The 25,237-nt window shown below is 38.1% G+C and overlaps 1 protein-coding gene and 4 non-coding genes across 5 annotated transcripts; 3 read left to right on the top strand and 2 right to left on the bottom strand.

Moving 5' to 3' along the window:
- Positions 1–402: 402 nt before the first annotated feature.
- Positions 403–25,168, top strand: ikbkb (inhibitor of nuclear factor kappa B kinase subunit beta). The gene is made up of 22 exons (XM_086075433.1): positions 403–497; positions 1,676–1,813; positions 3,895–3,989; positions 7,989–8,109; positions 9,392–9,461; positions 11,085–11,173; positions 12,104–12,193; positions 12,265–12,389; positions 13,427–13,534; positions 14,160–14,289; positions 14,556–14,750; positions 14,838–14,952; positions 15,373–15,496; positions 15,568–15,719; positions 15,791–15,852; positions 15,928–16,028; positions 16,437–16,486; positions 16,583–16,682; positions 21,533–21,680; positions 21,765–21,862; positions 23,104–23,197; positions 23,278–25,168. Exons 2-22 carry the CDS (start codon positions 1,709–1,711, stop codon positions 23,335–23,337), a joined length of 2,232 nt encoding a protein of 743 aa, XP_085931559.1. The 5' UTR covers positions 403–497; positions 1,676–1,708; the 3' UTR covers positions 23,338–25,168.
- On the top strand, positions 18,950–19,031 carry trnas-aga (transfer RNA serine (anticodon AGA)). Its single transcript has one exon. It is a non-coding gene; the product is annotated as a tRNA-Ser (tRNA).
- On the top strand, positions 20,109–20,190 carry trnas-aga (transfer RNA serine (anticodon AGA)). Its single transcript has one exon. It is a non-coding gene; the product is annotated as a tRNA-Ser (tRNA).
- trnas-uga (transfer RNA serine (anticodon UGA)) lies at positions 20,686–20,767 on the bottom strand. The gene has a single exon. It is a non-coding gene; the product is annotated as a tRNA-Ser (tRNA).
- On the bottom strand, positions 22,699–22,780 carry trnas-aga (transfer RNA serine (anticodon AGA)). Its single transcript has one exon. It is a non-coding gene; the product is annotated as a tRNA-Ser (tRNA).
- Positions 25,169–25,237: the final 69 nt, after the last annotated feature.

The following is a 25,237-nucleotide window of genomic DNA, read 5'->3' as shown; positions in this document are numbered from 1 at the left end:
ATGTGTTGCTAATCATACAACAGTGGCAAAATAGGAACATGTCTTGTTTTTATGGTTGTACATTTAAATCAGGTATTTCGATATCTAAGCATTAAATTAACATATCATACATATTTTAAACTAATTTATGTACATGTCATATTATTTTAAAAACACGCTGTATATCATACATGCATAGTACACGTTCAACATCTATTTATTTTTCTTTAAATATTTGTATTCCATATTTTAAATTTGGTCACATACAATATTACAGCTAAGGTTTTACATTTTTGGGAAGCATAACAAACAGATAGCAGGTTTATTTTATGGAGTTATTACATTAGCAAGAAAACAGTTCACGTGACTGCCCCCATGTGGGCGGAGCCTGCAGGTTTACAGGAAATCTCCCAATCAGGAAGTCAAACTTGAGAGGGAGATTTTTCAACGCTCGTCAAACTAAAACTGTGGACTTTTACTCGTTTTAAGAGTCTGGGCGCACAACTGTCAGACAACAGGTAGGCTTTGTGTGATCGTAAAAAAAAAACTGTCATATGAAGCGGTCGTTTGAGAAGTTTAGTGATACATTGTATTGTAAGACATTAACAACTCACGCACGTCGTTTTTAAGCGCAAATCACATGCTGATACATTCTTCTTAGTTCTGATCACTGCATAAACTGATAGAAAGTGCATAAAGTTATTTCATATTCACTTTGTGTCATTTTTTACCTATAGCTCACTTACTGTACTACTCACTCACCGGCCAATTTATTATTACGCTTCCACTCACCTAATGCTCACTTTTGAATAACACTGCTACAAGTATTTGTCGGTGTGGTTGTAATCTTTTTTTATTTTATTTGGTTCGCATTTTTAGCTATATAAAAGCACAAAATAACATCGACAGGTCTAAGTGCACATGTGCACAGCTGCAAACTACAGTATATCCACAATTGTTAAATTAATACTTCCTCTGGTAAGGCTGCTCCTCAAGTGGTTCATTTGTATGTATGTTGTATATTAAAAAAGCCACATCTTGATATTCAGTAATCAGTACTTTAATACATAAATTAGTAATGTATATCCATCCATCCATCCATTTTCTGTACCGCTTGTCCTCACAAGTATATGTGCAGTCATTTTGAGAGGCACTGACTTGTCATTGCAAAATTTGAAATGACAATTTGACAGTTTGAATGTTGACTTTACTCGTCTCTCTACAGTGTACATAGAATGTCTACGCCAGGGTTTGCCAAGGTTTTGTGATATGAAAAAAAGAACATCATTTCAAAACCCTTCGCTACCAATTTGACCTATAACCTGTAGGCTAAGTCTCAAATGAAATTCAATCAAATGCGGTCAAGAACTGAAAATAAACAACTCAGATAATGTGATTGCACAAGTGTGCACACCCTCTTCTAACTGAGGATGTGCATAGCTGTGTTCTTCTTCTTTTTTTAACCAATCGCATTTAAAGGTGATGAGCAGTGTTGTATTGCACCAAAGATACCTTTTAGAGTCAGTTGGACCATGGTTTTATTTTTATTATTTAACACGTGGATACATGTGTGCAATGAGATCCCACTGAAGCTTTGGATGCTCTTTGCAGAACAAGGCTTGTGCTGTACGATGTAACTACATGTAAGTGCATGCAAGTAATTCCATCGTTTACATACTTATTGGTAACCTTGCAGGTGTGGCCAATTGAAGGAGATCTGGAATAGGCCATGAACCGTGTTCCTCTTCATCAGCCACAGAGCTGTGGGCCCTGGGAACTGAAGGAGCGACTGGGCACAGGAGGCTTTGGGAATGTCACCAGATGGCAAAATAAGGTTTGTGTTGCCGGAGCATCTTCACCGTCACCAGTCGCACATCATCAAATACACTGGCACTGCCATAATATTAGGCACAATTGGTCCAATCGGCTTCAATCAGGCTTGCCTGGTGACGAGCGAGTGAGTTCCTCCGTCTTCTGATTGGTTCAACGACGTTTGGCTTCTGATTTGTTGAACTCATCTTACATCAAGGCTTATTTACGATGGAAGATGATGTCAGACCATGGTTCAAAATTAACTTTCAACTTCAAGGCGTGCTTTTGAAGAAAAACTGAACTTTATTTATGAGGTTAGTTCTATCAACACTGTTGCTGTGTGGCTCATTCCAAACTGACATTTTTGGGGAAGGAACTTTTTGAGCACTATATGAGTGGAACAGTTAGCTTAAAGTGACTGAGCAAAGAAAGGAGGTCTCCTGTGTCTTCATCAGCATGTTTAGTGAATATGATACGATTTAAATAAAGTTTTTATATTGATGAATGTTGATTGTGAACTGCTATATTGTAGTGCAGAGGTTAGTAGTTATTTGGGGATGTATTGGAATACAAAGGTGAGGTTTAGTATTCATCCTCAAATCCGTAAAATTCCTCTGTTTCCTCTGTAATGCCATACTAACGTTATTTTGTATGTTATTTTGTGACGTGATGGTGTTATTAAGAGGTCGACCAGGAGTGTACAGTGTTCACTTTTCGCCGCCCTGCTGTTTCGCGGATTTTTTAAAAGTGCAATTTTACATGCATTTTTTTTTTTTTTACAGTAATGTACCTTTTTTTAATCAAATTTATGAAGGTTTGAACATTGAGAATCAAAGTGTTCATTGAGCAGTCAGTTAGTGTATATTTTGTTCCTTAAGCATTAGCCGTGTTCAGGCGGGAGTTTCCTGTCATTGTCCTGGTGCTCCAGGTTCCCTGCTTACAAGGAAACTGTGACCTATTTCTCACAAACAAAGCTAATTTAAAAAATATATATATATATTTGTATTTAGCTCGTAAGGAAATGGGCTTTGTTTTCAGTAAATAGTCTGACTTGACATCCAAGAAGGTTACCTTTGAAATCAGCATAATGACATCCCTCCTAGTCATAGGATGAGAGCAATATGGGATGTCGGGCATGGAAGTATGAGCGCACACTCTTTACGTACCTTCCTCTTCCTCTATGACTGTGCTTCGTTTGTGTTAGTCACTCGCAGGTGTGTATACTGTATGTTGAGCACATTGCGCGATAAGAGTCATATTACTTGAAACAGTTCAGTTTGTATTGTAAATATTTAAAAAAACAGACCAAGGAATAACACGCTACATTATAGGAAAGAAATTCGGTACTGCATCGCTGCTTGTTTTGCTGGAAATGTGTGATGAATAATAATGTTTTAAAATGACTGTGTTCAATTACTTATGATTTCAAAATGTAGTCAGATACTTTAAATGACTCATAGCTTCGTCAGTATCAATCAAAATTGAGTATGAGTTGAGGGAGCTTTGTTAAGGCAATATATACTGATACTGCTCTTGTGTTAAAGCATTTACATTAGATGTAATGTATATAAATAGCCACGTCTTGGTTAGAATTTTTTTTTTTTTTAAGTAACCGCCAATCAATAAATCTGTTACCAGTTCAGTTGGGTATTATAGAATCTCAATGAAAGAGGTAGGACTGGTCACTTACAGAAGTGTCACCTCACTTGAGGATGTAAAAAAAAAAAATGAAGGGCTGGCAGAAGCAGAACATTGAGTACCCGAAGAGGGCGCCGCTGATGATTAAACGTCCTTCTTCCCGTATGGATGATGACGCTGTAGGTTATGAATAGGAGGCAGGTCATATTACGGGCAGCGGTTTGATCGTGATGACGCCATGAGAAACAGGGAATGAGATATTTACTCTCGTGTTGCTCATTACTTCTTTGACTGATTACAATTTCCTTCATATATACGGTATATAAATAATAAATCACCTCTAAATCATCTCTACTTTGTCTTCTGTTATTAATAATGCATTATTCAAATGAATTGAATAGGTTAGCCTTTAATTCATTGCAACTGTCTTGCAAGTTTCTTCTTGATAATGATTCCATATTTTAGGATACAGAGGAACAGATTGCAATCAAACAGTGCCACCAGGAGCTGAGTGAGCGAAACAAAGAGAGATGGTGTCTGGAGATCCAGATCATGAAAAGGTCAGTTCCTCTGCAAAAATCCCCCCCCCCCCCCCAAAAAGACTATCTTTGTAATGTGTGTGTTTTTTATATAAGAAAATATAACTCAATAATATTGATTATGATTAATTATTTGATGTCTGTCTGGTGCCACTGGAGGGCAGGCATGCAGACACAAACAAAGAAGACTTTCACAGCTACTGTTAGTGGCTCAGATAGTTGCAGTTATGTTAATCTTTTTTTTTTGCAGAGGATAAATCATATATGCTGGTGCATTTGTGATCAAATAGCCTATCTGTTGCTTAAAGTGTTATACCACATTGATGCAATTGGTTAGCCCATGTAATATGCTAGCATTAAGCTAGAGGATTTTAAGGCAGTTATGTGGTTGATTTAAGGTATTTTGTCTCACTCCCCCGCCATGTCAATAAGATTTAGATTCGGAAAGCTCCTTTTGAATTGTCCAATGTTTAGTTCTTAGCCAGCCTGGATAATGGCTCGATATCATTCTTGGAGTTTTGTGTGCATGTTTGGAGTCTTTATTTAGTTGGAGGATTCATGACAGTGTTTCTGGCAGTGGGCAGCACATTTCTCTACAAAACTGAGTCTTCTCCATGTTGATTTGTGTCTGTAAACATAGAGTTGAATTTAGTCTAATATAGTATGTCCAAAGGGCATTCTTACAGAACTGTGTATTTTTCATCCTTTAATGGAAGAGTACCAACAATCGTTCCCACGTGTAGCATCTTGTATTATATTTCTCTTTTTGAAAAGTTCTCTGATGGGAAGTATAGCTGTACAAACTTGTCTTGACTCTGGTGAAGAAATCAGGGATTTTCCTCTTTATTTTTAACCATTCAATGTTTTTGTTTTTTTTGCCTTGAGCTGTGTTTGAATAAATAAAAAAGAAAACCCTAAATTTGTTGTGACTCGCTGCAACACATTCCATGACATGTGTTTGACATTTGAGAGTTCCACCCCCATGTCTGTTTTCTCAACACAAACCCTCTATCCTGAAATAGTAAGACTGGCACGGGGTATTTAATAATAAGAGGTTTGTGCGGAGGTGTGGGGTTATTTGCGGACTTTTTGGTGGCTATTTCTGACTCAATAAAGTGCCACCTCCTCATTGTGCTCCGCTTTTGGTGTCGTCACGTCCTTTCGCGTCTGTATTGTGGGCGTGTCTTTTTTTTGTCTTTTTCTTTTTTACAAGACGTCAGACGTGTGTGTCTGTGTGTCAATTGAACTGTGTCCATGAAAACATTTCAATTTCACAAGTGTGTTGTTCTCAGACAACCACAGACCTCTACCCGTGCACCCACGCTGTGACAAACATTGGCAGGGCAGGCTATTATATAATCGCACCACAAATGTCGACATGCACGTATTCTGTAAAAACACGACCTTAATGGGGGTGTTTTGGGCGAAGATCTTTTTGGGTTCTGACATACTCTATGTTTAGAAGGCTTGTTAGCGCTTGCTAATTCAGAGCGTCTTCCTGCACTTGAATGTGTTTTTAAATAGAATATATTTTCCGCATGAGATCATATCATTTTCTCTTCTTTGAAACACTTAAGTTTGTTAGAAGTGTTCAGTCATGTGACAAATGAGCACGTCTGCCTGCGTTTTTCATTATTGCAGCGTCTCCTGCTAATGCCGCTGTCTCACACTGATTACATGTTCCACACTGTTGTGAGCTGCAGAATATCTACGCTCTAAAAAGAGAATTGTTGAACCAATTTAAGATTATAGAGTGTATTGTTGACCAATTAAAAAAATAAATAATTTCAATTGGTAACACACATTTGAATTAAGTTAATCCAAAGCGAATATATTAAGTTCAATTAATATGAGTTCATTAAACTTAATATATTCACTTGAATTAAGTTAATCCAAAGGGAATCGCTTCAATTGGTAACACACGTTCGAATTAAATTTATCCAAAGTGACTATATTAAATTTAATTAATTATGAGTTTATGAAAAAATTATATATTCACTAGAATTAAGTTAATCCAAAGTGAATATATTAAGTTCAATTAATATGAGTTCATTAAACTTAATATATTCACTTGAATTAAATTAATCCAAAGGGAATCGCTTCAATTGGTAACACACGTTCGAATTAAATTAATCCAAAGTGATTATGAGTTTATGAAAAAATAATATATTCACTAGAATTAAGTTCATCCAAAGTGAATATATTAAATTTAATGAACTCATAATTAATTAAACTTAATATATTCGCTTTGCATTATTTAATTCAAATGTGTGTTACCAATTGAAGCAATTTTTTCAAGTTGGTCAACAATTCGAAAAGCAGCCCATTTACCATTAATCTTAAATTGGTTCAACAATTCCCTTTTTAGAGTGTAGTTTGTTAAAGTGATTTTTCTACTTTGCGTCAGGCTTAGTGTTGTCTAAAGGATCTTTGTGCAGTTTGTCACTTTTTTTTTTTACTCGCGACTGCCACCTCTGGCCCAAAGCACACCTGCAGTATCTGTGTCAGGCTCGTTCATGGTGCGCATGCGAGTATGTGCACGATCTTAAAGCAAAAACTCCACCCCTCCCCAAATAAACTGTGGAGTGTGCAGGGTCCGCACACTCTACTATAAAGGGAAGATAAAAGCTCATAGGTGCAGTCAGAGTAAAACAGTCAGGGCTCTTCATACTCATCTGGGCATTGGTGTAGCATGCATGATGTAGTAAAAAAAAAAAAAGCTTTAACATTACCTTTTCAAACGGCACAACAAAAATACGTTCTTCATTACGTACCATCCATTGATGGGGCAACGAATGGTACCCAAAAGATGGACTGCTGTTGACAATTATTGCTTCTTTGTGACAGGAATTAAATGTAAAGAAGGCAAAAACTTACTTGAAACTTCCAGAAATGTTCTCTAGACAAACACAGAATATCTCACTGGCCAATGGTTATTCACCCATAGGTTTCATTTTTTTAAATGTATTCAGGTTCAAATTAAGGGCAGCTCAGATGAAACTGTTCACAGTCCTTTGAGTATCATTGAGGCGAGAAGAAAAATGTTAAAACTTCATCAACATTGAAATGTGTGCTGGGTGCAGTTTGCTAGTTTTTCCAATATATCAATATACATATTACCTGGAAACTGCAAGATGATACAAAATTGTATTGTTATGAGCTAGTTTTGTCTTAAAACGTACCAAATTCTACTGGAATGTTGTGAGATTGAGTGTTTGGCTTTTTACTCGCTCTTTTCTTGCTAGTCTAGTTCCTTGGCAGCACTTTTATTTAACCCAAATTTCAAGGAATGGTCTTCAAAACTGTCACAGATTATTTATCTACAGTCACACAACAACCTTGTTGACATTCAGCATCGCAAGTTTTTTTTCACAACCGAAAGGCAACAATGACCCTCCTGGCCCACTTGCCGACAGTTGGCGTTAAACGTCTTGTCGCCAGTAAAGTCTGGCTAAGCAGTCGCTCGGATTGTTCCTCAAGCTGAAAACAATGATTAGCAAATAGTCAACATCACCCTCGTATCATCTTTGTGATGTGAACTAATCAACACGTTTGTACAACCCCTACTATCCAATGAAAAATGCTTGAGGCAGCTGGGATTTTTTCTTCTTTCGCTGTGAGTCAGTGACCTCTTTGCAGGGACAACTCACTCATCAGCCATCTTTTAGGCTTCAGTTTCGTTTGAGGCAGAGGGCTGCCCCACCCGAGTCTGGTGCTACTCAAGGTTTCGTCCCGTTAAAAAGGGCGTTTTCCTCGCCATTGTCAAGTCATTACTCACAAGGGATTTGTTGCGTGTCTCTAATATCATAAAAAGGCCTGGGGGGGGGGGGGGGGAGCATGCCCCATATGAAATGTTTCTTGTGATTACTTGTTGTGGTAAATAGAGATGAATCGCTAAATTAGAGCTTCTGTGTAGCACTTTGGTATGCACTGATTCCATACTATGCAACTTGTTGTTCTTTAACAAACAATATAAAATATATTTTTTTTAAAGTATGACTTTTGTCTAAACACACTTAGGTTGGATCATGCCAACGTGGTGGCAGCGAGGGAGGTTCCCGAGGGGATACAAAAACTTGTGGCTACCAATGACCTGCCGCTGCTGGCCATGGAATACTGCCAAGGAGGGGATCTCAGAAAGGTAAATAAATAAATAAAATACAAAATAAGATATACAATATATATATTTCTTCATTTTATGAAAACCCCCCCCAATTGTATGTATGTGATTTTGGCATGTCGCACACACTGCTCTGCTTACTAAATTGTGTGTAAAAAGTGGTTAAATGAGTCGAAATCAAAGCATTTTATTGTCCACAAGTTATTTAATAGAAACAGTCATTTGGACAATATATAGACTATTTTCATCAACAACATATCGTATATTTTGCGTGTGTCCCAGAAATTGCTGTCCACCCTGTCATTTTGGGGAAACTGCAACCCTTAAGAAAATTTCTGGTGCGTTCAGTGACATTGTAACCACAAATTTGTCTTTTTTCAATGGAGGCCAAAACATTTGTTGCAGAATAAATATTTGCACGCGTGTTATGTCATTTTTGTCTTTACGTGGGTAGGTGGATGTTGTCGAGTTTACCATGTCCACTCTGTCATAGTGAAGTATCAGTTTCTTTGAAAACCTTTCAGAATTATGAAATCCATGTGTTAAACGATACGCAGTCAGCTTGCTCACTGAATCATGTTGAATGTGCTCGTGCTCGTGCTCGTAAAAAATGTCCACCCTGTCGTGGTCCACCCAGTCATCACAAATTTTAAGTTAATTTATTAAAAATAAAGTGTGGGAGCTAGGCCAATACATATTTATCAATGCATAACATCTACTTAATACAATAATTATGAAGTTGATTGGAAAAACTCTAAAAGGCACGTAATGGTGATATTAACTCTAATGATATGCAGCACGGTGTCTCACTGTGCCCCTCTTTTCGCCTCAAGGAGTTATTTGAGATTCTGAGTTTGTTTGTGTCGGCGAATTTTGAGCATGTTTTGTTTTTAAATCTAAAACCAATGAGTGTGCACAGAATATTAAAACCAGACAAAACCAAATACCAACCATCATGAGCCACAAAGCCAGTGAAAGCAAAAGCGAGTTGTCGGCAGATGGCGGTTGAGTCTCATCCTTTTGTCAGGTTTCCAGCTGGGGAGTGATTGCCGCTTATCGTTAACAAACGTCAAATAAATCCTTTGCTGATTTACCAGTTTGTTCCCTCTCTGCACAAAACCAAAACAATCAACAGCTTTCAGTCCATCATTGGGTTTGAATCGGGGCCTGTGCATGAACGCAATGTACTTAATGGATGGAAAATTCTCTAATGGCGACGAAATGAGGACATGCTCTAAATCACGAGGAGGACAGATTCATATGACACGATCATTACTCTTGCTTGTGTCTCTTCCCTCCGCAGTATCTGAACCTCTTGGAGAACTGCTGCGGAATGCGCGAGGGCTCCGTTCTGATTCTGTTGTGCGACATTTGTGAGTATCACCAGCGTCCTCATTGTGACTTTGGTGAGAGTGTAACTATTGTTTGACTAATTATGCGTCCGAGTGAGCTGGCAGGATGATTAGCAGCAGCTTCCTGTTGTTTGAAAACCCGGGGTTATTTAGCCTGTATCGCGATGTCACCGATTCACCGCTTACCCTAAACCGCAGCGATTCGTCACCATGGCGACGGCTCACCCACAGGCAGAAGCATACGTCATCCATCGGACGACGTCGCTCGCTTTCGCAACGTCCGAGCACTCAGTGCAACATGTGACGCTGCTCTCGCCATGCATACACTTTTGAAAGGCGCATATGGTGTTGCTCATTTTTATCGTAATACGCACACATACCAATAAAATGAATATGCTGTCCTGTTATGCATTGGTGGGTGTTTCTTGATAACGACCCTTTCGACATCACCATGTTTTACCCTATAAAGCTAAACGTATCATATTAAATTCAAGACATTTTGAGCCCTCTATTTAATGAGTATATATATTTTTTCCCATTAAAACCCAGGCGTATATGATCTGACACATGCATTGCACGGATAATCCATTAGAGGGCAGTATCACCCAGCTGATAGCTTTTCCAGCCATTTTGCAAGATGGCCTAAATTTTGAAAGGAGACACCGATACTTATTAATAGTGGGAAATGTTCTTTCTGATTTTTGGAAATACTGATACATTATGTTTGATATGTCTGTTTATTATTATATTTGTATAGTTGTAAATTTACGAATTAAAAGCATTGTGACTGGACGTATCAAATATGACACAAATCAAAAGTCATATATGGAAGTTGATAAAAATATATTTTGTTTGTTCAAAAGGACCAATAAATACTCAATTTACAAAGAATCCGAATTTTCTCTCATATATTTCATGGTTCAGGCTTTATAGGGTTAAAACGACCTTGAGTCAAAACTTTTCTTCCCACGAATCTAAACACAGTCTACTGTCTGCTGAAATTGACATCAAAGTTCCCTCGGGCTCGCATTGTGAACATTACAGCTAGTGTTGTTCCGATACCGGTATCGGCAGAGGCCCCGATACTGCATAAAAACAGTGGTATCGGTATCGGCAAGTACTAACAAATAACATCCCGATGCTATTATTTCCAACGCTAATATAGGACTTTGAATGCAGCATCTTGTGTTTTACTTGTGCACAACATTCACTGATGTGTGACGCGTTCACTGCATGCCAAGCTAGGATATCCTATTGGCCCTTGAATGCTATGAACCAATGGGCAGGGCAGCTTTTTCAAGTTGAAAAAAACAACAACCCAGGTATCGTAACGGTATAGGAAACGGTATCGGGGGCCAAAAAATTGTTTTCTGGGTTTGGACACATGTTGTAATGTCATGAAAATAAGAAAAGTACATTTAAAAAACAACAAAAAAACATTGGTTTTCCTTGCACGCATACGTGGCAAACAGAGGTTTGGAAATTCTGAACCCTGGAGCCAATTTTCTGTAACCCAAAACAGGCCTTAGTCTGATCAAAATATGAGTCCAGTTCTTAGGAACTTGGTTACTAACATGAAAGTTGTATTTGGCGGTGAATCTTGCTAAATTGGTCCTATTTTCTTTTTCTTTTTCTTCCTCTTAGCCTCCGCTCTGACCTACCTCCACAAGAAGCGAATCATCCATCGAGATTTGAAACCTGAAAACATTGTGCTGCAGCAGGGAGAGAAGCGGGTCAGTTCAAGCGCCCTCCTGACCCGTGACAAATACGCACAAACCACAAAACCAACGTCAGATTTGGGCCTTTTGGTATTTTGTGCCCTTTTGTTTCGACAAGCTTTCCACTACAAACAAGCCTTAGTATGACTTTATGACGGAAAACCAAATCCTACAATTTCTTTTTCCACTTGTAAAGTCTGGACCTCTTTTTTTAGAAGGTTACGTAACGATCAATCTTCCATCTGAGTGTTATCTAACATAGATCAAACATGAAGAGTACATATTACGTTAAATAATAATTCTTTAGGTGAGATGATTTCATCTGTCATCTTTTTTTAATGACACTTTTCTGCACAGATTCGCCAATCTAATTAGTAGTTTGAGCACAAATTTTTTATATCTGTTCTAAATGTACAAAAAAATTATTGGTTTTCATACTCTTGTTAACAAAAATAGATTTTTTTTTAAACTAATAGAAATAATTCAAATTAAATTTTTAAAGTCTATAGCTGTCAATGGCAGTGAATGAGTTAACTCGTAACTTACTTATTACTTGCATACAATGTTTGCATGTTTCACGATCAACTCCTGCAACAAATGACATTAGAATCTTTATTCTTCATACGGATCACAAATCCAAAATGTCTTATTTTCAATCACGAGAAGGCAGCCTTGATAGGGCAAATCATTTCAAGATGGGCCAGGCAAAGTCCAAATTAATGATCAGACATGAGGAATCTGCACGAGACAAGCCAGGATATTAAAAGGGAAATGAGGACAATGGGCCACAGGTGAAGCACATGGGAAAGAGGCAGGAAGGAGAACAGACATGACAGGAAGAGGCAACCAAAACAAAACTATTCAAAAAGTACCAAACCCGACACTGTATTCATATGCACGCGATTGCAATAGTTAAACCACAATTTTTGTTCCCGCCTGTTCAAGTTGATCCACAAGATCATCGACCTCGGCTATGCTAAGGAGCTGGACCAGAGCAGCCTTTGCACCTCCTTTGTGGGAACACTGCAGTACTTGGTCAGTTGGACACATTGTATGTGTGACGTCATGATCTTCCCCAGCTGACCTTCATGATCCTCATCTTTCAGGCTCCTGAGCTGATCGAAAAGAAGAAGTATACAGTTGCTGTGGATTACTGGAGTTTCGGGACGTTGGTGTTTGAGTGCATCACGGGGTTTCGCCCTTTTTTGCCAACCTGGCAACCTGTTCTCTGGTAGAGTCCCAACTTTCTTTTTGACGGATGAGCTTCTCTTGTTTTCTTTCACCTTGAAGTCAGTCGAGGCTCATCGTGTCATGATGAGACATTTTTTCCGGAGTTTGCTCAACCTTTGCCCCCGTTACGTGACTGAATTTGAACATACTAGGAACACATAAATACACCAAAGTCTGCAACATGAAGAATTGCAGGATATGTGTGGTGTGCCAACATCAATGCCGCTTGTCCTTCACTGTTATGACGAATTCAAGTTATAAACCCTGAGGGCATGTTTGAGTTGCAAAAAGGAAAAATACCCGCCCCATTGTCTCAAATTTACAGTTCCGGTCCTGCATATTTTCTTTGTACTTTATTCTACCCTAGATTATTAACTCATTCACTGCCATTGACGGCTATTGACGTCAAAAATTAATTTGAACTATTTCTATTAGTTTAACATTTTTTTCCACTTTTGTTAAGAGTATGAAAACCTAGAAAAATATTTGTATTGTACATTTAGAACAGGTATCAAATTTATGATTAATCATAAATTAACTATTGATTAATTACAAAAAAAAATTAGGCAGTTAAAATCATAATTAATTGCATTACTTTATGAGTTAACTCACAATTAATCACACATTTGATATCTGTTCTAAATGTACAATAAAAAATTCTAGGTTTTCATACTCTTGTTAACAAAAGTGGAAAACAAATTTAAACTAATAGAAATAGTTCAAATGAATATTTGACGTCTATAACCGTCAATGGCGGTGAATGAGTTAATATACCCTCACATAAGACAATATTAGTTACCAACCAGTTTAGATTGACACTGCCAGACAAGATTCTTTTAAAAATCAGTTTGTTATTGTGTTTGCAATTAGCAATGCTAATAAGTTCTTGTAATATTTCAACCCTGTAATATAAAAAAGGGCATTACAATATTGTCTTTGTAAAAAGCAGAATATTTAATGCAGACTGTAAATAACAAAAAAAGCCAGTCAGCACATGATGATTTCCAAAATCTAAGACTTTTCTTCTGTCATTTCTAGGCACAATAAACTGCGACTGAAACAAGACAGTGACATTGTCGTCTATGAGGACCTTTCCGGGGTGGTCCGCTTCTCCAAACAGCTTCCACAGCCCAACAACCTCAACAGGTGAACCACGTCACAGTAGAAATGACACTTTAAGACATACAACACGAGAGCAGTGGTCACAGACAACAACAAAGAGATTATTTACCAACAAACATATTTTTACCCAAAATATGTATAAACTGTTAGCCTATTACGAAAGGTTTCAAATTTTGGTGTACGATTATAGTCTGAGAGAAAAAAAAAGGCGGTTTTACGGTTATTTTTATAGACATACAAAAATCACAGCAGCATTCTTTGAAAATGTTTCTTTTTAACAACAATAAACAACTGAAAATTAATTAAAAAGTTGCTGCCTTTTAAAACAAATACAGCACACAAGTAAAAAAAAAAAAAGAAAATAAATATTATAGTTAAAGAACTTGAAAAGCTCAAATTTGCTTTAACTAGGTTTATTTTAACGAAATGAAAAGAAATAACTGAATAATAAAATATAAAGTATGAGCCTGGGCACTATGTATAACAAGTGGACAATATGTACCCTCTTTTTCTTTCATCTTTCAATTTCTTTCCATTTCAATCATACATATTGCATGACGTCCCCAAGAAGTAACTCGGTTTCAAAAAGGTTGGTGATTCCTGTATTAAATGTGTGTGTCTGACTTGTCATGTGGCATGTATGTGACAGTCTTTTATCGGAGAAGCTGGAGAGGTGGCTGCGGCTGATGCTCAAGTGGTCTCCGCAAGAAAGGGGCAAAGAGCCGGACGCCACGCCCAGCGACTGCTTCTCCCAGCTGGAACTTATTCTGCAGCTCAAAGTGAGATTAAGTCAAATTAATTGTATTGCAAAGGAGGTTATATTTTTTGTTGGTTTTGCTACAGGTGTAGTAGGATTTGAACTATTCTCCAATCCTTACTTACAATAAGATTGAATATACTTTTTAGGCAAAAATCTCATTCATGATGGTGTTTGTAGAGCTATTTTTTTTTTTTAGGTCGTACTTGAGGTAAAAAAGTTTTAGAACCATTATCAGAGTGGTTCTCTCACCTCGTTTCGGTTCCATTTATGTTCTATTCCTCTCAGATGGTTCAGGTTCTAAACATGACCACTGCCAAGATCCAGAGGTACGCAGTCGCCGACGACGAGACGGTGGCCGAGCTGCAGAAGAGAATCGAAGAAGACACGAGCATCCCTGCAGCCAAGCAGGAGTTACTGCTGGAGGCCGGTTTAGCCTTGGAGCCTCATGGGCTGGCCACGCAGTGCGCCATTGATTATACCGTAATGAGAACATCTCATATCACAACACACTTTCATGATAGAATTGTCAGTGGCACTGTGTGATGATGCACGATATCTCATGTGCAGGAAATAGATGGCCGGCGGACAGACTTCCCTCTCGTTTTCCTGTTTGATCGCTCATCTTGTAGTTATGAGCCACCGTTGACTCCTCGCGCCCTCCCTGAAAACATCTGTTTTGTCCGTGAGTCCTCAAAGTCTTTCTCCTCCGCATTTTGGAATTAAATACTATTTTGTTGTTAGTGTACATTGAACAGTGTTCGGTCCTCAAATTTTCAAAGCAACATTATGCAGTTTAATTCAATATGTATTTTTCACTTACCACTAGGGGGACCCCATGCGCCAGTAGTGGTATTTTGTACCCCACGCTGAGAACCACTGTCATAGATTTATTTTATTTTGTTCGAAAAATCGAGAGTATCACTCAAGGTATTTATTATAAAATAAATGTACATGTTATTAGCCAAATTAACTTATTACTAGCCAAATGCTTTTGACCTTACCCGATTTCTGCATCTTCCGACTTTTTGGGTGTAATATTTATCAGATATATTAACTCAAACCAGCTAGCAAAATAATCATATTATGTCTTCTTTTTGACTAGAAAAGGACCCAAAGCACGTTCTGCCTTACAGCCCTCTGAGGAGGACATGTGGCCAGGCGTGGCATACCATCCGCTCCTTGAAGGAGGACTGGCAGAGACTTCAGCAGGGACAGAAAGCAGCCATGTAGGAAAGACACGCACACAAACAGACAAATATATGAACTCTATTTTAAAGTCCCAATATTTTCCTTCCAGCATGAGCTTGCTGAGACACAACTCATCCCTGTCCAAGCAGAAGAACGAGATGGTGTCCATGCACCAGAGGCTCATGGCCAAACTGGACTTCTTCACCACCAGCCTTAACATAGACATGGATAAATACCAGGAGCAGACCGCCACTGGGATCGGTACTGTATTAACTCTGCATCGCTCGACAATGTATTCGAAACGTAAATGTGAAATCAACGTCATTCTCTAGCTTCCGACAAACTGCTGGGAGTGTGGAGGGAAATGGAGCAGACTGCCAGCAGCTGTGGTCAGGTACAGGAGTGCCTTTGTGTCCGTCGTGCATGTGCGCATGTACTCGCGCTCAAAATGAAGGGGTGTGTGTGACAGCCCAAAGTGAGTGAACTCGAGGAGGAGATGATGCACCTGCAGCAAGACATTCTGGACGTTCAGCGTCAGCCGTGGAGGAGCGGAGAGGCTCTGGACACCCTGTGAGTCGCAACTGAACAATCACTAAGGACAGCATTGAAAACTTGACCTTAGGGCTGCTCGATTATGAAGAAAATATTCATCACAATTATTTTGGTAATAATTGAAATCACGATTTGGACGATCATTTATTTTTTGGTACAAACCCAGAAAATGTTTAAACGTAAAAAAAAAATATTAAGACAAATACAATTATTTGAAACACTATAATTATGCTTAAATTCTTTTTGGACGTAACTTTAAATTTATTAAATTAGTTATTTAAAAAAATAAAATGCAAATGTATAAATTTAAACAACTCGAAATTTGTATTCATCTTTCTTTTGTCAATTATGCTGATTTTGTAATTATCAAGTGTAATTGAATTTCAATTCATTGCACAACCCTTACTTGACCTGTTTCCCTTTTAGTGAAGGGAAGGCCATGGAAATGCTACGCAAGCTGAGAGAGAAACCCAAAGGTTTGGATTATTCGTGTATCTTTTTCCTTTTTAGTGTTTTTTTTTTATTTTTTATTCTTGACGATAAACTTTTGCTGGTTTCTGTCTGGTTCCCAGAGCAGCGTTGTCCTGGAGATGGTCAGGACATCCTGCGCCTGGTGCTCCAAGCCGTGCAGTTCTATGAGAGGAAACTTCGAGACTTCTACACACACCTCAGGTAATGATGGACCTGTGGATCCACAGTTGCTTGTCTATTTTAATTTGTTTTTAAGTGGATCACAGTGAGTACTGTAATTTATAGTCTAGTATAATCTATAGGGGAAAGTGCCAATTTTCACATACATTGTCTTAAAGGGGATTACAGGGAACCTTCCAACATAAATATGTTCATATTGTTTAGGAAGCCGTGCATCCCTGTGAGCAATCACTTTGGATCGTCAATAAACTGTTTGAGAAATATGGTTTTAGAAAAAAAAATGTGGTTTTGTTAGTCGGAATTCAGTGGGGTAAATTGTGCCATTGATAACTGAAGCAAATAAAGATCATTTTAATCTCAAAAATGATAATGCTATCTAAAATGAAGACAAACTCAATACAAAACATTGATTTGCAGGTTTCAGAGGCCTTTTCTTCTTTCATTTTTTTTCTTTCAGCCTTTTTATCTTCTCCTTCTCCAATTCCAGCTTCTCAGGTGTGTCAGTCACAATTCTTGTTTTCACTTTCTTTCTGTTTTTTGATTGTTTGTTTTTTACAAAAATTAACAAAAAATAACTTCTGTAGACACATAACCTAAGTGAGCAGAACAACCAGATTTGTACTTGTTAAGTGCTTTGGAGGGTAAGCCTGAGCCTATTTTTTTCGTATCCCTATATCATTTTTATGGCCATCCTGCAGATTTTTTATCTCCTTTCCAACCAGACGTATGGTCTTGCCCTCTTTCACTGCTCTTTCCATCTCCTCAAGAGTAATTGAAACCCTGTCTGTCCTTTTGTATCTGGTGGCATGATGAATTTTGGTCAAAAATAAATAAAATGGCGCATACTTTTATTGATCAAATGTAAGAATATAGTTTACAACAACAATAAAATACAATAAAGTCATATAGATTAAATAATCATAATTTAGAGGAAGTCATTGGCGCAACTTAACTCAGGTCCTTTGGCACAAATGACCCCAAGCCCACCATTTTGGGAAAAAAAAGCATCCCCCAGCTGTTTCGAGCCAGCATCATGCTAACCATTTCGACTCATGATGTAGCTTACTAAAGCACTAAAACGTGTGAACTGTTTTCAAAGTTGTCTATAATTGTTCAAACACAGCCATAAAAAAACCTTAACCATAGAAATTTTACTTTGGAGGGCAAAAAAATTGTTGTTTTTTACTTATATGTGGGATGGAACGTGCCTCTTGGCACAACTTAAACCACTCTCCCCTACAGCAGTTGATGTCCTTTATAAGTGATATTGGATAATTTTCCACAGCACTATCTCGTTGGGAATCCCTGTTTTAGTCTAGCGTGTAGCCAGTTGGAACCGCCATCCTCTGGTTCTAAAGCAAAGTCTAGAGAGACTGAGACAGATGATGAGCTAGCTGCTTCTGCCACATTTCGGGCTTGTCTGCTCCTGCCCCAAAAAGAACAGTTTCTCAGCAGGATTCGAACCCATGCGGGGAGACGACAGTAGTCAGGTTTCCATCCAATTGTTTTTTTTTTTTTAAAGGGAATTTACTGAAAATGCTACTTATGCCTGTTTCCATCTGTTCTTCTTTTGCGAATATTGAGAGGGGACTCCGCCACTGTAGGTGGCGGTATACACCATAGAGATGTGATCCACCAGTAATTTAGAAGAAGAAGAAGACGACCAGGACGTGACTGCGCCGTGCGATTATGTTGTATGAGTTTTCTTCTGTAATTCTTGTTAAACTGTAGCGTTTCTTTGCCGTTTTCCATCTAAAATAGCATTAATATTCGCTTCTTTAATTAAAAAAAGATTTCTGTTTCGTCGTCTCCCGAAACCTACCTTACTTTATCGTCTGACATTGCTTTAGGACCACAAACGTACGTGTGACGTAATATACGGTCAAAACGTGCGACGTGCGACCAAAACCTGTTTCCATAGCCAAATCTAGCATTTTCTTTTTTACGATACGCTTTAAAATCCACCCCCCTAAGCGTAAACACTTTTTTTTGCGACCTCTTTTTGAATTTCGAGCTTTTCCATTCAGTTTTATTATCGCATTTCTTGAAAATTTGAATAAAAATGGGTGGAAAGAAACCCTACAAACTAGTGGATCATCATCTTAACTGTTAGGACTTTTGTTAGGATTCTTTACAGTCCCATAATATGATTAAAGACTACAGGAACCTGTTAGGAGGACTGTTAGGAACTGTGGAGATATTTTTAGGAGCCAAAGACATTTTTGTGGTTGCTGGGTAATTTTGGACTGCTAAATCTGAACATGACATCCGTTTCTCTTGATGTGTGTGTTGTCGTGGCCGAGTGGTTAAGGCGATGGACTAGAAATCCATTGGGGTCTCCCCGCGCAGGTTCGAATCCTGCCGACAACGAACACATTTTGGAGCAGAATAATATGGACTTGGTATATTTTAACAATTGGATAAACATAGCTGTTTTAGAAACATATAAAGTCCAGTCTGATGTTAAATGATGAAGGTAGGAACGCCTGGTTGTTCTCTAAAATACACACGAAACGAATAATAATCATTTGCATCCGTTGTGTTGACACTCTTGGAGAAAAATAACCAAATCAAAAATAAGACTTAGGCATCTGTCTTTTGCAACAACTTCCAAAACATCCGCACGTTGTTGCTAATATGTCGCTAAAAGCTTGGTAATAACAGACGACGACCTCATAGTCGGCAAATTCAACATTGGCTACGTTCGGCAACGTTCGCCACGGATATTAGGACCCTGTTAGGAAACGTTAGGATTTTGTTAGGAACTGTTAGGACTTGGTTAGGAATCTTACAACAACACTTTTCTAACTGTGCTTTGCAAAAAAATGGAATCCTTAATTATTGTTAAAGACCTTGGCTGCATTGTTGAATATTGCTTAATTGACAAGAAGTTGTATGAAGGTGTATGTCTATGAATTTCATGTACATATGCTGCTGGCAAATGTACGTGCATGTCAAAGTGCAGTTGTATACACTAGCAGGTTTATACATTTTTTCTTTTTTTCATGGAAATATATTAATCTATTGTATCAATAATGAAATGAGTCAAAACATTATTATTTTTTGTGAATAAGGAGTAAGTTTTCAACTTCTTCATCAATTGATGATCGTATAAGGTTTTTCTTTCTTCTTTTAAATGTTTATTTTTATTTTCTGCTACTTGTTTATATAAACAAACAAACAAGTTGACATCAATTACACTGGTCAACACACTTTTTGCTGCAAAATAAGAGTCAATGGTTATAAAGTATTTTGATGTCGTTGAATCCAAAAATGACATTGATTTTTCTACATTGGCTGTAGTTTTTGAGCTATTTCAACTTTTTATTTAAGATTAATGCTAATAATATGCAAGCTATGACATTGGTATTCTCTTCATGCCAACATTTTGATGAGGCTGTTTCTGGCCTCTGCTAAGAAAATGTCACGTGCACATTTCTGGAATGTGTTGTCGTGGCCGAGTGGTTAAGGCGATGGACTAGAAATCCATTGGGGTCTCCCCGCGCAGGTTCGAATCCTGCCGACAACGAATTTTGTTTTGTTTTTTAATAGAGCAGAGTTCCTTTTTAAAAACATGCTCACTTTTGACAATCGTCTGGACGATACATAGCTTTGTTAAAAAACAATCTGATGTGAGAACAACAGGGCAGAGGAGGAAATCAGGCAGGGTTTCCTCACGGAGGTTCAAGTCCAGCAGACAGCGACGACAGTTTCCTTTTTCTTAGCGCATGTTTACCAGTGAATTATCAAACAAGAATGTGACATTTGACCTGTAGAGAATCCCAATCCACTACACTACCCTGAGAAAATGGCAGGCTGTGTTGTCATGTGTTGCATATCATGTGACCACCGCTTTGCATTGCTTGCACCATTTTTGTTGTTGTTGCTCATAATGCATTGTGGTCTATATTATGAACATGTTGAGTGAGCATTGTTCACTTACAGGCTATATATTTACAAAGCCATGACCATAGCTGTGTTAAAACATGTTAAGTCTGATCTGAACCTTCTCTAAAACATAAGACGTTGTTGGCAGGATTCGAACCTACGCAGGGAGACCCTAATGGATTTCAAGTCCATCGCCTTAACCGCTCGGCCACAACAACACGTTCAGTGTTTTTTTAGGTGACATTTCATTGGGACAATATTGTATCATGTGCCGGGATCTGATCGGCCATGACAACTCAAGATTGGCCATGTGACATTTTCTTGAGCCACGACAACATGGAGCGAAATCACGTGGCATTTTCACAGGCCGTTTTCAACACTTTAGATCTAAAAAGACACAAAAATAATCAAAATATGCATTCATGATAACATACCATTTCTCACAAATACTCACCTGTGTCCTCATTCTAGCCTTCGTTACACTTCCCCAAAAATATTAACTCATTCACTGCCATTGACGCCTATAAACGTCAACAATTCATTTGAACTATTTTTATTAGTTTAACACCCCCCCCCCCCCACTTTTGTTAACAAGAGTATGAAAACCTAGACCTTTTTTTAATAATCTTCTTCTTTTTTTTTTTAAAGAAAATATTATTAAAAATTAGGGGCGTCAGGCGATACATTTTTTTTATTGTAATTAATCGCATGATTTCAATAGTTAACTCACAATTAATCACAAATGTTATATCTGTTCTAAATGTACAAAAAAAAATCTAGGTTTTCATACTCTTGTTAACAAAAGTGGAAAAAAATGTGAAACAAATATGAATAGTTCAAATGATTTTTTGACGTCTATCGCCGTCAATGGCAGTGAATGAGTTAATATAAAAATATGAATTCCTCTTTATCTAAAACAAAACAAAACTGGATGGTCATCCATGATCTGTGTTGTCATTCTGAAAGTGATTTTGTCCCCGCAGCAAGACGGGCGTTTGTCGTCAGCGCGTCATGGAGCTGCTGCCCAAGGTGGAAGGCGTGGTGCAGGAGATGGCTCAGAGCGAGCAAGTCCTGATGGGTCTGCAGGAGAAGCGCCAAAGGGAGCTGTGGAACCTCCTCAAAGTCGCCTGTGTGAGGAAACACTCGCACATCAAATCATTCGGAAACGCGCAGGCGACTTTTTTCTAAATGAACTGACTTGATGACTTCCTGTAGAGTAAGGTTCGAAGCCCGGTAAGCGGGAGTCCTGATGGATCTCGTACATCTTCTTCTGGGCCTCCTCTGATGACCCCGCGACACAGTTTGCAGCAGTTGTGAGTACTGTCAGTCACATCATGTGCAAGTCTTGAGTTAGTCTAAGATCACTTTGTGCACTATAACTCATTCACTGCCATTGACGGGTATAGACGTAAAAAATTCATTTGAACTATTTCTATTAGTTTCACATTTTTTCCCACTTTTGTTAACAAGAGTATATATAAAAGTTGTGATTAATCGGGAGTTACCTATTGAAGTCATGCGATTAATTACAATTTAAAAAATGTAATCGTCTGACGCCCCTAATTTTTAATAATCTTTTCTCTTTTTTTTTATTAGGGGCATCAGGCGATTATTATTTTTTATTGTAATTAATCACATGACTTCACTAGTTAACTCATGATTTTTTTTTTTATATCTGTTCTCAATGTAAAAGAAAACATTTTCTAGGTTTTCATACTCTTCAAAAGTGGGAAAAAATGTGAAACTAATAGAAATAGTTCAAATGAATTTTTGACGTCTATAGCCGTCAATGGCAGTGAATGAGTTAAGAAGAAACTTAGTTTCCTTCCTACATCCTTTTAGACCAATCTGATTCAGATGAAATGTTTTGAAATACTGGGCCCAGGAGATCAGAGTTCCAAATGGCTCACCGGACAAAAATAGAACCCTTTGGCTGCATTCCAACTCCACACCAAGTTTACTGTCCTGAGAAAATATCAGCTGTGTTGTTGGGGAGGAATAGAACAAAAACGAATGGACTAGTAATCCATTTGGGTTCTGGAGCAGGAAAAGTGTAGAATTGCTATAAAAATCTGGACCATAAAGTCTATTTTAAAAACAGCAGAGCAAAATTTAGGAACCACACTGGAGGTTGTGCTCCAAAAGGTCACGTTGTCGGCAGGACTCGAACCTGCGCGGGGAGACCCCAATGGATTTCTAGTCCATCGCCTTAACCACTCGGCCACGACAACACACCGATAGTGGATCGGAGGGCTCCACTGGAACAGATGCACAAAAAGTCGGAAAAAAAATCTAATTTCAATGCATCGCCGATATAAATGTTAGAAAATGTTTGACCAGCTTTCGGTGGGTGATCTAAAATGTGAAGCGTGCATAGCATAGCATTGTGGGTTTTATTGTGACAGATACAGTCGCTAACCTTGTATGTTGCCACTGGACGCAGTTTTCCTGCAACCGAAAGTCCTGATTGGATCATCTGGACAATTATTAGACATGTTCTCATTACTGGGACTTTCCTTTCAACAGCCAATATTTGATTTTTGCGTCTGGCCAGGGATGAGTCTCTGGTGGAGGAGAGCAGGACCTTTGAGAGTCGACTGCAGCGTTTGCTGCATGACACCATCCAGGAGTCCGACAGCAACATGGAGGTAGGGGGCTCATTTTCATGCCGCCTTTTCCCAGAATGAAATGAAACACGATGGTTCTCACTTCACGTTTTGTGTGCCAGATGCTGAGGGAGTGGACGTGGCTGCAAGGGAGCAACAGTTTCTCCAGAGATCTCTCCTAGATTTACGTCCACTTGCTGCCACCGTGTGGATATCAGGGCGAAACACACGTTTGTGCACACTTAAAAGCGGAATATTCTTGTTGGATTTTAACACAATGCGGCAGAATTGTGTCTTGTTAGGCCCGAAATCAAAGATGTATAATGTGATTATTATAACGATGCTGGTGGAGAGTGTCTTGCTCATTTTTGTAGTCCCCGGTAATCGGCCCTTAGCCTTCCTTATCCCAGCTGACTTTTTAATATCAATTTTTAATGTCACCCTTTCAGGACCCAGATCTGTTCTCAGCCATCCGGCTCGTGGGAATCCGCAAACCTAATTTAACCGTGCGTTGATGAAAGTGTACAGCGATCGCACCGTGTGTATTGTAGCGTCATCAAGTGTCACGGGAGAATGACGACAGAATGACAGCACGATCAAGCAGGGGTGGGCAAAGTATGGCCTAGGGGCCACCTATGGCCCACTAAATTTTTTAACCAACCCAACAAACTTTGCTACGATAACCCACCAACCCGCTGTAACGTAAAAACTGTGACCGCCTGGTATTTTTACGGGGAAACAGCATTTGAGGCGTCTTACACAGTGACCTGTACTGTATTATTTTTCAATTGGACTTCAAAAAACATTACGGACAAAAATCAAAGAAGAGAGTGTGGATATTTCAGAAGCCCTAGATTCCATTCATTGCATTAACATGACGGAGGCTCTCCACACTTTGCTTTTTAATCCTCAGGTACATAAGAAATTAGAAATATGTTTAAATATTATACTAAAACACAATATAAATTATACTTTAACTTATTCACTGCCATAAATGCATTAAAAAAAAAAGATTATCAAAAATTTGTGGCAAGAGGCGATTATTTTATTTTATTGTAATTAATCATAAAACTTCACTAGTTAACTCACGATTAATCACATATTTTATATTGGTTCTAAATGTACAATAAAAAAAATATTGGTTTTCATACTCTTGTGGGAATTTTTTTTAAACTAATAGAAATAGTTCAAATGAAATGTTGACGTTTATAGCCGTCAATGGCAGTGAATGAGTTAATACAGCTTGGTAGTAAAATGTCATTTTTGCTGCGAAAGATCGTGATACGACATTTTTGATTGGCCTTTACATCTGCGACGTTCTCAGTCACGAAAAGTAGTTGCTGAACCCGGCACACTGCGCCACAGTTCAGTCAGGTTGGGCCAAGCCGATCGGAGTGTGGCGGATTTTAAAAAATGGTACGTAAAATGAACAATTTTATATTGTATATTTTTTTATATTTATTCCTTAAATGAACCGGGTAATTATAAATGTCATGAAAGATTTTTTATTATTTTTTATTATTGTTAAAATACTTTTTTACGTATTAACTTTTTAACTACATCCACAAATAACCAGGCCCATTTATCTGTTTAAAAAAAAAAAGGCAGATGTGGCCCTGAGCACAAATGTTTGCACACCCCTGCTGCACAGTGTTCAATGGGGCTTTTTTTTTTTTAATTAAGTGAACATTTTGAACTAAAAACATGATCATCTTAGGGAATCTTTTAATCCACGCCACAATTATCTTGGTGTCAAAAGCTGCACTTCCTAGATCTTTATGTGCTTCGGTCCACCTATTAGTACTAAAGAGAAGAGAGTTGTTAATGTACTGTCAATGGACTGTCATGTCGTATTGTCCCGTTACAACTGCAATAATGACGCAGTGATATCATTTTGAATGTTGCACTTTTTTTTCTGTTATTTCAAGATTTATAATAGGACAAAAGCACACATAATTTTGTATACATTTTTTTTTATTCCACTGATTAAATAAAAAACAGTTTGAGCCTAGATTTTAACTTTTGACTAAGGTTCTTGTGTAAAGCACAACACAGATGAAATCAAGTGAAATATGGACTGTT

This window comes from Leptonotus elevatus, chromosome 5, assembly GCF_054856555.1.
Source record: "Leptonotus elevatus isolate MCC_2025b chromosome 5, RoL_Lele_1.0, whole genome shotgun sequence".
Lineage (NCBI taxonomy): Eukaryota > Metazoa > Chordata > Actinopteri > Syngnathiformes > Syngnathidae > Leptonotus > Leptonotus elevatus.
This window is presented reverse-complemented; position numbering and strand designations above follow the sequence as displayed.

What these genes read in the sequence shown, in the direction of transcription:
- ikbkb (XM_086075433.1), top strand. Translation starts at nt 1,709, where the DNA reads ATGAACCGTGTTCCTCTTCATCAGCCACAGAGCTGTGGGCCCTGGGAA. An exon ending in TGCAGCAGGGAGAGAAGCGG is followed by an intron (nt 11,174 to 12,103) that starts GTCAGTTCAAGC and finishes CGCCTGTTCAAG; the next exon opens with TTGATCCACAAGATCATCGA. An exon ending in GCAGACCGCCACTGGGATCG is followed by an intron (nt 15,720 to 15,790) that starts GTACTGTATTAA and finishes GTCATTCTCTAG; the next exon opens with CTTCCGACAAACTGCTGGGA.